This window comes from Mus pahari, chromosome 5, assembly GCF_900095145.1.
Source record: "Mus pahari chromosome 5, PAHARI_EIJ_v1.1, whole genome shotgun sequence".
In the NCBI taxonomy this organism is placed as follows: Eukaryota; Metazoa; Chordata; class Mammalia; order Rodentia; family Muridae; genus Mus; species Mus pahari.
In genome coordinates this window covers 3,086,386-3,102,207 of record NC_034594.1, presented here as the reverse complement: position 1 = coordinate 3,102,207, position 15,822 = coordinate 3,086,386, and the positions used below count along the sequence as shown (strand labels likewise).

The following is a 15,822-nucleotide window of genomic DNA, read 5'->3' as shown; positions in this document are numbered from 1 at the left end:
GGTATCAATCCTATAGAAAGAACTACAGGAAATTAAGGAATGCTGAGTCAGGAGAAATAGTCTTCCACAGGGAAGAGCACACAACTGGTCAGCCCTAGAAACATAAACACAAGTAACTTTATACAGACTGAGCAGATACTTAATAAGAGTGTGTATGTGTGTGTGTACATGAGCATATAAACATATGTATGTAGTAAAAATTAATATAAAGATGGCTATATGTCTCAAAAAGAACAAGGAAGGTTTGTAGGAGAGTTTGGAGGGAGAAATGGGAAGGAGAAATGATGTCATCGTATTATTGTAATCTCAAAACTAAAAGAAAGAATTTTGAAAAGGAAAACAACTGTGGTATTTGTCTTTCCATGCCCAGTTTATTTCAGATAAACTCACTATATCCAGAAAATTGGGTAAGAGAGTTTATCGCTCTTCCAGAGGGAGAGAATCCATACTGGGTGATTCATAACCACCCAGGACTCCAGCCTGGAAGGGAACCATAGCCTCTGGCCTCTGTTGGGACTGTACCCACTAGCATATATCTAAACATGTGTATACACACAGACACACACAGACAGACACACACACACACACACTCCTAACTGAAATAGAATCCTTTTTTATTATTTAAAAGTTAGGAATGCATGCCAGGCCAATGAAATTGCTCAGCCAGTAAAATCACTTGCCACCAAGTACAACAAGATGTTTGACTCCAGTGACCTGTGTGACGGAGGGGGAAGGCAACTTCAGCAAGTTATCTCCTGACCTCTGCTTGCATGTGATACCCATTCCTACCCATCTGCTCACACACATTTAAAAATAAATATTTTTAAACTTATTTTTTAAAAAAAGATAGTATGGGAAATTCTTTCCAGAACAATTGGACAAGAAAAGAAATAAGAGGCATTCAGATCAGAAAGGATGAATTAAAAGACTTATTGTTTGCTGGTGACACAATCTTTTCACTGAAAATCTACAGATTATACACATTCATACACACACACACACACACACACTCATGCAGACGTGCACGCACACACCATTAAAATTCCTGTATGCCTCTCTTCCTGTTTTAGTTGGGTGCCTATATCATGCCTCCCTTACTGTCATAATTATCTCAGGACAACAACTATATTTCTTTCCTTTTTGTTCCTCTGCAAATCATAAAATGTATATTGAATGTTCAAGGCTTTAAGAAAATAATAAACAGTCTTATGAAATAAATCATCTTTTGGGGCATTAACTTATAAATCCACAGCGCTGCCTCTTTCATATTAGGGATGATGATCTTCTCTCCCAGATAACTTGCCTTTGAATACACATGGACAAACTGGAGACTGTATTAAAAGGGAGGACAAAATATGCAGGTTATTCCTTCCCTTAAACAAAGAGAAGTGCCTTTATGCGTCATGGAAAATTAAAGCGCAGGAAGAGAATGTGCCAACAAGACTTCTTGCATCCTGATTTAGTGGAGAAGCTGCTTTGTATCCCACTCCTAGGTCCTAACTTCCTTCTCAGGCACTTAAGCTGGATGTTCTGTTGTCCTTGTTTCCAGATCACGCTGACAACCATTGGCTACGGAGACAAAACACCTCTGACATGGCTGGGAAGACTGCTCTCTGCAGGCTTCGCTCTCCTTGGCATTTCCTTCTTTGCACTTCCTGCTGTGAGTAACTTCTCAACAACAAAGCCACTTCAGCTGGGTCCTCACACATTAGTGTGCTGAGGAAGGAATCTATTTCATTGACCAACACTATTATTCTAATAAATGTTGCTTTCTTCCTAAGGGCATCCAGGTAGATGATGTATAAAATAGTATCCCTGAATCTCCAATACTGGCTAGATCTGTATAAACAAATAATTCAGATTGTTTTCATCAACATGCCACTGTTCCATCTTAAATGTTTATAAAGATTTAAAGATAGCTTCGTTTAAACTAATTACTGCAATTTGGTTTATAATGTACACAAATGGAAAGATAGATGTTCACAGGAGTTCTTTCTTCTTCCCAAACACTTGAATGAGAAGCATAAGTGTTGTAAATGTGTCAGATGATTTATACAAGTGTCACAGCCATTGATTTTTTTTTCTTAATGAGCAGTTTCTGCTTTTTGTCAGAATGAAGAACACATTTATCTCCCTCTGGGCTCCTGATTAGTTTCTCTTCAAAGGACAAGGCTTGACTTTCTGGTCATTTCAGCTTCTTGTTTCTTTAAAGGCAGTTAGACATGCCTCTTCCCTCCGGACATCATATTTTTGGCCTCTCCATCTGAGGTGGAGCTGGGCGTCAGGGAGCTGACAGTAAGAAGTGAGGGTCAGCCACAACAGGTGTGCCGAAGAAAAATAGTCTCTTCCTTTTTCCAGGCAGCAGGCATGCCATGTGCCACCTCTGGCAAACTGAAACCTTAGAGCACATTGCCAGAGAAAGCTGAGCGCAGGGGTCAGATGGGGATATTCAGTACCACAGACATTAGATCACAGTGCTTATCCTTTGACAGTAAGTGACCTCAGAGGACACTCCTGCCCTTCCCACACTCAGGTCCCAACTTTCCACTGGCCAACTGGTTCAGGCCCATACCACTCAAAACCGTGGCAGGAGAACGCACAGACTATGTACATACTAGGGTATCATGCCTCAATTTGACTTACATTTCTTCCTAACTCTGTAACGATATTAGTGTGCTAGGACCACTTTGACTAGGTATCACAGACTTGGGGGCCTTGACAATCGAAATTAGTTTCATGGCTCTTAGAGCCTAGATATTGAGATCCAGGAATTACCAGAGCAAGTTCTCTCTAAGAGCTCTAAGAGGGAGCATGCTGTCTGAGCCACCATCCTTGAGGTACTAAGGGAGGCCATAGCTTTATCCTGACAACATTTATATCCAAATTTATTTATTTTATAAGGACATCATTTGTATGATTAGGTCCCCTTCTGATGACCTCATCCTCATGGTGAGGACCCTCTCTGTATTCAAATGACTCACATTCTAAGTACAAGTAGCATATGAATTTGGGGAGACACAATTCAGATCAGTGATTTTTTTTTTTCTTGGTATAGTTCTTCATTAAAATACTGAAAGAAGACTTATGATAAGGACTGGTTGAGTCTAGATAAATACTAGAGTGAATAATGTGATAATATAAATCAAGTGATTACTGTGATTAAAACTAAAGAACTCTCCCTAATTTGTAAGAATATAAAAATATATGTTTCCAGATCCAAAATGGTCATATAAGGCAGACGGGGGAGAATCTCCCATATCAAAAGTAACTTCTTTTTGTTGTTTTGTTTTGAGACAGGGGTTCTGTGTGTAATCCTGGCTGTCTTGACAAGGTTACAGAGCCACCCCATCCAGCCCAAAGGCAGCTTTTATGGGTGTCCCAGCAACCTGGGACAGAACAGAGAAAGACTCAGTCATCAGATTCCCCACAGAAAAATACATCTTTGGAAACAGTAAAATTCAGTCTTGGGTTTCTTCCCCCACCCTCTCACCCCCAGAAAGCAGTATCACAAAATACCTGCTATTTTAAGTTTATATTTACTCTGAGGTCACTGAGATGAATGGACTGTTAAAATATACAGTAGAGGCCAGCAGAAAGGGCACTGCACAGGAAGAGACGTTGGAAACTAGCAGCAAGGGCAGGAAATGAAATTCTGCAATAAGCAAGCAGAGATAATTGTTCAAATATGTGAAGACTCAGGGTCAGGTAGATTCATGGTCAGGATCTCCCACAGTACAAGGCAAGGATCCTATAATGAAGCTCTGAGTCACTACAGGGAGGTTAAACTATGTTGTTGTGTTAGGTTACAGGTCAGAGACTAAGTAGTCATTCGTGCAAATGTTTCCAATACAGTGAATGCCATTTTTATATACAAATTAAATTAACCTATGTAAAAAGAATCCATAAAATATGCTTGTGCTAATCATACCATTTCCTAACAATGCCAAGGGAGGAGGCCTCTCCTGTGCAGTTTTTACTGTGATCTCACTTTAGGTGCTGAGCTGTCGTTTTGTCCTCTGCATCTGCCAGCCAGCAGCCTGATTGAAATTTTGGAGAATGAGTCAGCATTTTGCTGGGAGAGTATCTTAGTCAGGGTTACTCTTGCTGTGATGGAACACCACGACCAAAAGCAACTTGGGGAGCAAAGGGTTAATTTCATTCACAATTCTATGTAACAGTTAATCCTCAAAAGCAGCAAGGGTAGGAATTCAATCAAGGCAGGAACCTAGAGGCAGGAGCTGATGCCTGGGCTGTGACGGGATGCTGCTTACTTGCTTGCTCCCCCTGGCTTGCTCACTCTGCCTTCTTACAGAACCTGGGACTACTAGCCAGGGGATAGTACCATCTATAATGCGCTGGGACCTCCCCATCAATCACTAATTAAGAAAATGCCCTACAGGCTTCCTTACAACACCATATTATAGAAGCATAATTAACTGAGGTTCCTTCCTCATTGTGTTAAGTTGATAAAAAGTTCTTCAGCACAGTTGACCTCTTGCCACCTTGCCACACAAACAAATCACTGCTAAGCCACATTACCCTTCTGGTTCATCCCAAAGATTACACATTAATATTGATATTACAATTTAAAATATTTTCAAACTTAAAAGTTCCACAGTCTTGAAAAATCAAACACTTTAAAACGTCAGTCTTTTAAAATAAAATAAAAAATAAAATAAATTAAAAAAAAAAAAAAAGCCCAAAGTCTTTGCTAAAATCCAAAGTCTCTCAACTGAAGGCTCCTATGAAGTCAAAAATAAATTAAATACTTTCTTACTTCGAGAGGAAAGAACCAGGTCATAGTCACAATCTGAACAAAGCTAAACCAAACTCCAACTATGTAAATAATTCAATATCCAATGTCTGGGATCCATGAGCTTCTGATCTTCTCCGGAGGACGTGGGTCACTTCTCTAACTCTGCCCTCTGAAGCACACACAGCTTGTAGTCTAGGCTCCCAGGGCTCCACTCCACAGCTACTGCTGTTCCTGGTGGTCATCCCATGTTACTGGCCATCTCCATACTGCTGAGGTCCCATGCCACAACTGGGCTGCACTTTCACCCATCGGTAGCCTTAATTGGGCTATGTTTAGGTACTCCACCCTTGTCACACAGTACCAAGCCTCAGCTGTTCTCCTTGACCCCTTCATGCCTTCAAAACCTACCTCAGCTGCCAGCAAGAGGGGCAGCCTTGGCTGCCTCCGGAAGACAGCTTCTGTGTGCTGACTCTGAGGAAACACTTCCCAGAAGACTTCACTTCAGTAAAACTGGTCTCTTCAAGTCACAGTTGGTTCTACAGCTCCACCTGACCAGAAACCACAGATCTTTACACAAAAAGCGGTAGTGTCTTTGCTTCCCTCTGAAACTTCACAAGCCAGGCCTCCACCATCTTCTGCATTGCTCTCAACATTCTTATCTTTCAAGCTCTCCAAAACAGCTCACTTAGCTCCTAATGAACACTCAATGGCTTTTCTAGCCCAGAGTTTCAAAGTCCTTGCACAATCCCAGAACAATCATGTCATAGAAATACCTCACTATTCAGGTACCAACTTCTGTCTTAGTCTCTGTTCTATTGCTGTGAAGAGACACTATGACCAAGGCAACTCTTATAAAAGAAAGCATTTAATGGGATGTTTGCTTACAGTTTCAGGGGGTCAATCCACTATCATCATTGCGGCAGGGGACACAGGGGCAAGTATGTCACTGGATCAGTGGCTAAGAGCTACATCCTGATCCACCAGCAGAGAAGGAATCTGGGGTTGCCATGAGCTGTTTAATGCTCAAAGTCCACCCCATGATACACTTCCTCCAACAAGGCCACACCTCCTAATCCTTCTGAAATACTGTCACTTCCTAATGACTAAAGCATTCAAATACACAAGCCCACGGGGGCCATTCTTATTCAAATCAACACAGAAAGGTGAAGAGGATTGTGTGCCTCTCTTCTCTGGGGTTCCCACAACCCAGGAAACTCAATGGCCATGGTGTCCTATCTTACCTTGACAGCAGAAGAACTCTGTTGCACCTCACAGGATCAACAGGCCAGAATCAAATCCAATGTAGGCTACCTCCTCCAGCTCCCCTCAGACCTAGGCTCCTGAGCTCCTACAGGCTGACCAGACTTCCCTACAGCAGCCTTGCAAACCAGACTTGCTCACTCCTCGTGCTGCATCCCCTAGCTATAAGTCGCTTTTATTATGAAGAAATTGGGATTTATAGAAATTGAATCCCTTTAGATATCCAACTGGCTTAAAAGTTCAAGGCAATAATTAGTTCTGCTTGATTTGAAATATTAACTATTACACAAACATGTTATCTACTATCTGCAATCATTAAAAATATTAACAAATATAATAATAATATATTAAAATCTAAACAAGAGTTAAAAGTCAGCACATGGGTGGTTGCAATGTTGAGGGTGAAAACTGGGCTCCTTGAAGTTGAATGATAAGGAAGTGGTAAACATTTAAAATTTTTGTCAAGTTATTTCTTCCCACTTGGCATTTATTGGCCTAGAATAAAATCTTAAAACCTAAAATTTTAATTTCTGTTATCCTAGAAAATTAATGAAAATCAATCTGAAGGAATTTGCTTCTATTACCAGGATTGGTAAACATATTAGAAGATGAAGCCATGTTGCATCTGTGTTTACAACATAACAGACATCTGTGAAGAGATGCCGACTGTATGTGAACAGAGTCAGGGAACAGTTGAGGTAGAGAATAATGAGACAGGGAGCAGACCTGCTTAATAACTGCTGTAATGTGTGGTCTGGCACAGGGGACTTGTAGTAAACAGTTGCCAGCTACTAAAATACACTTCAAAGTAATACCATGTGATTTTTAGTGCCATTTTCTATTGCTTAGTGGATACTAAATTATTCTATGTAGGGCCCCTGTCTGTTTCCAAAAGGAGATTAACTCTGAAGCCCCTTATTCATATATTTAGTATATTTAGTACTCAAAATGATGTCTATTGCTTTTAACCCAATGTTTATTTTAAAAGCCTAAATTATGATCAGAATAAATAATATAAAATTAAACTCAAATAAAGATACATATTATAAAGCTGATGTGTGTTCTCTCCTACATGTTTATACTTAATGGGAAATAAAGTTAGGGGAAGAACCGGCTGATCTTTCCCAAGTAGTCTCATTAACAGACAAACACAACAGTTTCAAATGACCAGAGTGGATCTGGATTTGGAAGTAGAGAGAGAGTATTTGTGATTCCAAGTGAAGAAATATTATTTAATTCTACAAACCAGGGTATACAAAGCAGCTTTTACAAAGCTTAGCTTATGTAATCACAACCCCTATGAGATGGAGATACTGGGCAGTATGAGGCCTGCACTGAAGGAGAGAGAAAGCAGAACTCATGATTTGATTGCTTGTTTCAGGGCACAGTCATTCATCCTAATTAATAGTAAAGAGGGCAGTGCATACTAGTAGGAAATGGTATTATCTTACAATTCTGTATTTTAAACATGACTGCACTACCTGCTGTCTGGTTATTGTCACCAATGTGCTCAGAATTGTGAAATCTCAAGATGGAAGGTCAAGGGCTATCTAGGGCCCAAAAATATCCTAGTCAAGTTGTCACACAGCTGAGACTTAGTACCCTCTATCGATAAAATAAAATATTTTTTTAAACCCACCACTTCTCCAAGAGATAAAGATGGTTGGGCATTTCTTGCCTGCAGAAGATACTGACAGTACTAAGAAGATACCCAACTCTAACCTAAGGGTTAGACTCCTTGAAGTTTAATAAAAGGCAAATAATTTATAGCTAGCAAGTGAAATCCACAGACTTGAAAGCACTAGAGCTCCCAGCATCATACTAATGAAGTCAAGAACACAGGAAAAGCCCAGAGACTGTATTTAGCAATCTCTGAATGTGAACCCAAGGTTGGGACAAAAGGCATCTTGATTTCACAGACATCAGCCCTAAGCAAACTCAAAAGAGAGGTAAGCCTCAAAGAACCAGATTTTTTGCAGTTCAAGATAAGCAGAAGGAAATCAAGCAGCAGCAGCAGCAGCAGCGCATCCAGGACGAGAGAGGGCTCAGCAGTTGAGTGCATGCCCACTCTTGTAGAAGGAAGTCTGGGTTCAGTTTCTAGCACCCACACTGAACCATATTCGATCGCCCTCATCTCCAGTTCCCAGGGACCTGAATCTATCTTCAGGAATCCTCTTCCCTGGTCACATACATGCATACACATATGCACATAATTTAAACTAAAATAAACCTATAAAAAAAAAACAAAATAAACTTGAAAGTGACATAAACAAAGGAGGGTATATTAATCTTTTCAACTCCACATTCCAATTAGGCAAGCCAAAACCAGAATAGGTAAAACATGCTGAAAGGGCTGGGTTAAAAGTGAGGAAAACAGGGATGGGTATGTCAGTGAGTCATGCTCTTGGTTTTGTTGTTGTTGTTGTTGTTTTAGGGGGTTGTTTGGTTTTTATTTTTCATACAGACAAGCTAGATCTCCAGCTCCAAGCCTGACAGCCTCTCTTTAATGGCTAAGCTGCAATAGATCTAAAACCACACACTCCCCCCAATTTTTTCCAGATATTCTCCATGACAGATGATGTACAACCCCAGAGTCTCATCAGTGTTAAAAGTAACCTGATATCTACAAGAGCAAGACTTTAAATCTCCCAAATTCAAAACCTAGCCCAGTCCAAAGCAGAGTTCATGCTCCTAAGTTCTATCATTTAGGATCACTTGCTTGAATTTAATGATCATTTCTATCTCTAAGTGTGATGCTTTTTCTGATACCTGAAATTGATTAATGATAATTAATTTCCAATTGATCTACTACAGAACAAGAGTCATTATCTTTGGACAGTATTAACCAAGAGCTCGCCATTACCTGGCAGTATTGTAATGAAAATAGTGGGTTTTTTTAATAGGCAATACACTGATTATCAATGGATTACATACTGTTATTTCTCTTTCTTTTTCTAATTCATTGTAGAAGTGTTTAAGATATTAGTTCTTTAAAATGCTACCATTTTGTATTTTGTTCCAGGGCATTCTTGGCTCAGGTTTTGCATTAAAAGTACAGGAACAGCACCGCCAGAAGCATTTTGAGAAAAGAAGGAACCCAGCTGCCAATCTCATCCAGGTACATCCATGTCAGCCTAGTAGGCAGAAGGCAACATCTGCCTGCAGAGCTGCTTCCTGGGTCATTTTCCAATTGTCGTGCTTCATTGCATCCTAGAGCTGTTTACTATTTGGCCTTTAAAAAAAAAGTCAAACTTTAATGAACCGTCTTGAATTTGGGCAGGTGTTGTCCCTTTCCCAAGTAACAGCAACAGAGCATGTTTCCCGGATAACGTTCTATGCATTATTGAGTCATTAACTGGGACCACCAGCACTGTGTAGAGGTCACTGGTCCTGTTACTTGGAAGGACCTACTGCATTTTATGAATCACTGTATGAAGCATAATTGGTCATTATGTGATGGAGCAGAGTGCAGTATCTACCCTGGCACCCTGTGACTTTCTCTAGCCTGTTATATATAACTGATGTGAAGAATATACATGTATAGAATGTTGAGGCTTAGTGTCTGTAGAATTGCTTTTAATGCTATGCAGGGAGATGGCCTAAAGTGCATTAATGTCTGCACTAGCGGTACAGTAGAGGTATGGCTATCTCCCATGTCTTTGAGAATTAGATAATAAGCATGTTGTTTGAAGCTAGTGTACAATACATGGGGTTTGTGTTAGCATTTCATTTTTTTTTTCTCAACAGCTTGGGATTTGTGTTATTTTTCTAAAATGTTTCTATTTTGCCATTCACTTTTGTTTGCTTTGTTTTGTTTTGTTTGTTTCCTTGTGGTTTTGCTTTGTTTTAGTGGTTGGTGGTTTTGTTTGTTGGGGGTTGTTTTGTTTTGTTTTGGGGTTTTAGTTTTGGCTTTGGTTTTGGTTTGGATCTACACTAGCGGTACAGTAGAAGTATGGCTATCTCCCATGTCTTTTGGGAATGGAACTTGGTTAAGAATCACAAGGTATTTCTTTTCTACATCAATGACATGAAGTAATTATTGTACAAAGGGCACAAAGGTCCTACAACCGAAGGTTATCTCTCTGCCTGACAAGCAGTCGAACCTCGAGGGTTTGCACCTGAGGATGCTGGGATGCATATATGAGACACTAGGGGAGCTGTTTCCATAAGAATATAGCAAGCACATTGCTGTAATTTAGATCTCAGATTGGAGTGGCTGAACTACTCAGTTGCAACCACTGTGAACTGTTCCATTAGCTTTTGCCTCTGTCTCTGGCATGTGGTACATCCAGCAGAAATGAAGCTAGAAAGAAAACCGTGTAGCTTAATCATATCCTGAAAGAAATCTGTGAAAGAAATCTGTATCTAAGGACTAAATAAGGGCGCTAGCTTTAAACGTATTGTTTTAAAGCTGTTTATAAGCAATGGACCATTGGGTATGAGTTCCAAGGCAAACCATTGACAGTCACTATTTTTACAAGGGTTTAAAAAAAATAAATAAAGGCCAGTTGGTGGGAGTACATGCCTTTAATCCCAGGAAACAGGGGCAGGCAGACCTCTGTGAGTTCAAGGCCAGCTTGATCTAAATATCTAGTTCCAGGACAGCCAGGGCTACACAGAGAAACCCTGTCTCAGAAAACAACAAAACCAAGACAAAAGATAAATAAATGAGGGTTGGAAATATGACTGAGCAGAGAAGATTGCTGGTTGTTATTCCAGAGGACCCTGGTTCAGTTCCCAGCACCCACATGATGATTCATGTCTATCTGTAATTCTAACTCCCTCTGGCCTCTGCCAAGCATTTACATGGTACACAGATATACATGCAACCAAAACACTCATACACATGAAAATAAATAAACAAAACTGATCTTAAAAGATCACAAATGAATAAGTAAAACTGCTTTCTTGCAGAAAAAGTCCCTAAGTTCACAGAAGCTTAAGCTCTTTTGCCCGGAACTAGAAATGTAGTTCAATGACAAATGGACAAGTGCTTCTGTGACCTCTATAAGGCCCTTGGTCAAATCTCCAGGATACCTACAGATTTTTAGTTTTCTTTTTGTTTGTAGTGGGGCAACAAACCCTATCAATGTATAGAACCAATAAAACATCCCACAGAGGGCTGGAGAGATGACTCAGTGGAGTTAAGAACAGATTGCTCTTCCAGAGGTCCTGAGTTCAATTCTCAGCAACCACGTGGTGGACCAACCATCTGTAATGGGATCTGATGCCCTCTTCTAGTGTGTGTCTGAAGACAGCTGCAGTATACTCATATAAATAAAAAAATAAATAAATCTATTTTTAAAATAAAAAACATCTCTCAGATATTTAATCTCCTAGAATGTGAGCTGCTCTATCAGAAAGCAACACCACGCAAAAGTCTCCTGTGCACATCAACTGTGACAATCCAGAGCTGTGCTGTCAATACAATAACCATTAGCTCCATGTCACCATTTAAAGCTAAGCGAATTAGAGATTTAAAATCTGACTTCTATGGTGAGACTAACGCACATCAAGCGTTCAGTACCTTTAAGTGGCTATTAGCAGCTATGGTCCCTAGGATGAATCTCCAGGAATCACAACAGGGACTTGTCTCAATGGTTGCATCCTTATCAGTTACTGACTCATGAGGAACAGTTTCCAACTGCACTTCAAAACAAATTGTTCTCCCTGCAGCAAATCCTTAGAGAAGTGGAATTTATATGTCTATTGCCAAAGCAAGCCATCCCATAGTAGGTGTGTATGTCAATGGAATAGTTAGGTCAGGGGCCTTGAGCTCCACTGATGGTAACTTGAGTATGTAACATAATCTGTGATTAGGAAGTGAACTTGTAAAAATGAAAGTAATGATAAAGGGAATCACTAATTTTACTTAAAGTTCCACATCATTTGAGCACAAACTCTAAGACTTAAGATGGCTAAGGATGCCTTAAAACCTGTGATTTAGCTCCAGGAATCAAAAAGTGAATTTGCTACTTTAGGAAATGGCTGCTCACTCGCTCTAATGAAATGGATTTACTTAAGCTGCATAAGAATAACGTACTATTTATTTTATCATTGCATCGCCCTTATGTAGTCTTTGAACAGAATCCAGAGGTTTAATTAGATATTGTAGAAATCTATTTTTTAATTGAGATATGAATTTTTGAATGATAGAGTAGAGTGGAAATCAAGCTTCGTTCACTGATCCTTTCATTGCTTACCCCATAAACCTGGCTGAATATACAAAGCAGAAAGACCAAAGGCAATATCATTTGTCTTGTCTGAGCCACACTCTTGCCACCAGCAAGTGAGATGTTCAAGTTGCCTTGTCATTTGATTGGGAAAGAACTAAATTAACCAGCATCTCAGGGATTTAGAGGAAAAAAAAAGTTTAAAATCCTAGAAGCTCGAAGCAAATTTAGCTCTGTCAATACCTTTGTGGGATTCATTTAAATTAACTTTTCAAGTGGAGCAGTCTGGGAAAAGAAGTCAGCTCTCAGTAACATTCTGAATACCTGCCCAAATGTTACAACTTTTATTAATAATGCCTAAGACTCACTGAGCGTTTTTTAGTTTGCAGAGTGCTTCCAACACATTATTCCACTTAATCATCAAGACAGCCCAGTCAGAGCCAGGTCTAAATCCTGACTTTTGGGTCCAAATCCAATTTTGGAAAATTTCATACATGTATACAAATTACCTTGATTAGATTCATCCTAACTTCTTTCTTTCTACTCACCCTGCCCCCCACCAACACATCTCCCTCTCAACTTGCTTTTCTACAACCTACTGAGTCCAATTCATGATATCTGTATGTGCTGATTATTCAAGCTGATGCATTGTCTCTCATGTTTCAGTCACAGAGAGCAGATTCAAAAATGGGATAGATAGAAAAGTATGAAAGCAGAAAAGAAAATATAAGGAAACACCAGGTTGTAACAGCATCTCAGAAAGTGAAATAGAAAGATAAGAAGGAAAGAAGGAAAGAAGGAAAGAAAGAAAGAAGGAAAGAAGGAAAGGAAGAAAGAAAAAAAGAAAGAAAGAAAGAAAGAAAGAAAGAAAGAAAGAAAGAAAGAAAGAAAGAAAGAAAGAAAAGAACATAATTCAAAAGAAGGACCATTTCTTGAGGTCTCAACCAGAGTACAGGGAAACTAAGGAGAGGGTTTCAGCATGGAAATAGTATACTATGATTTTCTAGAACGGGGGGGGGGGGGCGGGGCAGGAGTAGCCACCGTAAATGACCCAAAACTGCCTGCACTACGAACCAAAGGCCTCATACCAAGATTATCACAGAGAGACAAGAATGCTTGTATCAATCAGGCATCTTATATGCTTTCTGAACTGAGCATATCCAAAGGGTGAAGATCAACAGACACTGGATATTTCACAAGAACCCAATACTTAAAACTCATGGTAACAAGTTGATTAGGAAGAAAAAGTACTTGCAACCTGGCATTCTATACCAAGCCAACCCATTCATGGAGTGTGCGAACAATACAAAAATGTCTAAAAGCATTTAAGGGCCCCAAAATTTACCTATTGTCCCAGTTTGCTTTCTTTTGCTGTGATCAAACATCATGACCAAAAGCAACTTGGAGAAGAAAGGTTTTATTTTATTCATATGTCCCTGTCACAGTCCACCATCTAGGGAAGTCAGGACAGGAATCTGGAGTTGAGAACTGAAGTAGAGGCCATGATGGAATGCCAACTACTAAGTTGCTCCCCATAGCTTTCTCATCCTGCTTTATAATGCCTCCTAGGACCACCTGCCCAGGGATAGCATCTCCCACAGTGGGCTGGACACTTCATAGCAATCATTAGTCAAGAAAATGCCCTGCACACTTGTCTGCATATGATCTAATGGGGTACCTTCTCAGTGAGGGGCAGGGGTATCAGCAGAGGGAGCATGAGCTGAGCAGGCTCACAGACAGTGCTGCCAGAGTAGAGCAAATGGAAGTGGAATGGAGAGATTCCATGATGCCTTTAACCCCAGGGATTTTCTGTTTCTTTGGGAAAGAATGGGAATGACATAACTTTGTAATAGTTAATAATAGCAAATCAAAAATTCAAAAGCAAATATGAGACATGAGCAGTCTATTTTATTTGTATTCCTTAATTGAAAAAATGGTTAATACCACCTAACATTGAAATAGGAGAATAGATCTTAAAAGTAGGGATTCTTAGAGGTGGAAAAAAAAAGTATAAATCAGAAGGAACCTAAATCAACATACCACAGAGATGTTTGCACTTATCCATGTTTGTTGCAACACTATTTACAATAACCAAGCTACAAAGAAAATCTAGTATCCACCAACAGATGAATGAATAAGAAAAACTGAGATAAATACATACATAGACATAGACATAGACATAGACATAGACATAGACATAGACATAGACATAGACATAGTGTTTTGTTCAGCCATGAAAATCAAAATTATATCATTTGTAGGAAAAAGGATGAGACTAAAATTCATCCAGCTAAGCACAAGCTATACTGCAAACAGAGCCTATATTTAAACAAATGAATCGATAAATATATGTATATCATGAATGTAAAGAAATAAAGAGGACTATTAAAGGGAAGCAGGGAGTCATGGGATGGGCGAGAGGAAACAAAAGATCATCTTGGAAGGCTGAACATGAGCCGGACACTTGACATGCACACATGAAGATGCCATAACACAAAGTGTTATTTAGTACATCCATTAATAAAATAGAAATTATGCAAGAATTGAAGAGCATGGACGGAGAAGTGATTGCTCACTCTTTCAGGACTGCTATTTTAAAACACGCACTTTAAAAAATGTGAGTTCAGTATTAGTCTACCTTTAGACGGTCAGCTGAAATTTTCTGGACTATTTTTAGAAAGAGTCTAAACAATACAAACTGAATAGTCCCCACACAGGCTTTGTGCTTTCAACTCTAGACTAAAGTTCAAATTTGTTTACCTGCCTACACTACCACAATCGCCCAATAAATAGTAAGTTTGGTTTTTATTTGCACTCTATCAACTTGTCCTTCACAGTTACATATGCTATGTGAAATGGTTAATTTGGATCCACAGGGATCCCTGGAAGGGACTATTTTATTTTATACTCTGTGATTTGAACTTTAAATACAGGAACATCGGGTACTGATCATATGAATGAGGACTTACATTTCAATTGCTAGAAGCAATTAGTAGAAGTCAAGGGCAGGAGGAAGTTATTGAGAGCATAGGATTATGTGGAAAACACATATAAGTAACATAAACAGACTGAGTAGGCTCTGTTTAGGAAATAAATGTGTTGTTCTTCCTATGGGGTTGCACTCCCCTTCAGCTCCTTCAGTCCTTTCCCTAGCTCTTCCACTGGGGTCCCCTTGTTCAATCCAATGGTTGACTGTGAGCATCCACATCTGTATTGGTCAAGTGCTGGTAGAACCTCTCAGGGGACAGCTGTACCAATCCCTGTCCGCAAGTGCTTCTTGGCATTAACAATATTGTCTGGACTTGGTGTCTACAGATACAAGTGGAGGGGAGAAGAGATGGGGGATTTGTGGAGGGGAAACTGAGAAGGGGGATATTACTTGAAACTTAAACAAATAAAATGATTAATAAAAAAGGAAATATATGTCATATATGCATATATACACATATATGCATTATGTATGTACATATATATGTGCATATAAACATATGTATGCATACATACATATATGCATTTATGTATACACATATATATGCATATACATATATTTGTGTAACAACATTAATGAAAGAAGAGGCCATGGATTTCAAAGAGAGCAAGGAAGGGTGTGTGAAAGGTATGGACAGAGGAAAG

At 39.4% G+C, this 15,822-nt stretch overlaps 1 protein-coding gene across 1 annotated transcript in view; it reads left to right on the top strand.

Annotated features, from left to right (window-relative positions):
• Positions 1 to 15,822, top strand: part of Kcnq5 (potassium voltage-gated channel subfamily Q member 5) — a 572,009-nt gene that overhangs the window by 469,813 nt on the left and 86,374 nt on the right. Inside the window, exons 6-7 of the mRNA XM_021197422.2 lie at positions 1,550 to 1,660; positions 9,039 to 9,134. Coding sequence (XP_021053081.1) covers positions 1,550 to 1,660; positions 9,039 to 9,134 — 207 coding nt within the window. The remainder of the gene's footprint in view (positions 1 to 1,549; positions 1,661 to 9,038; positions 9,135 to 15,822) is intronic.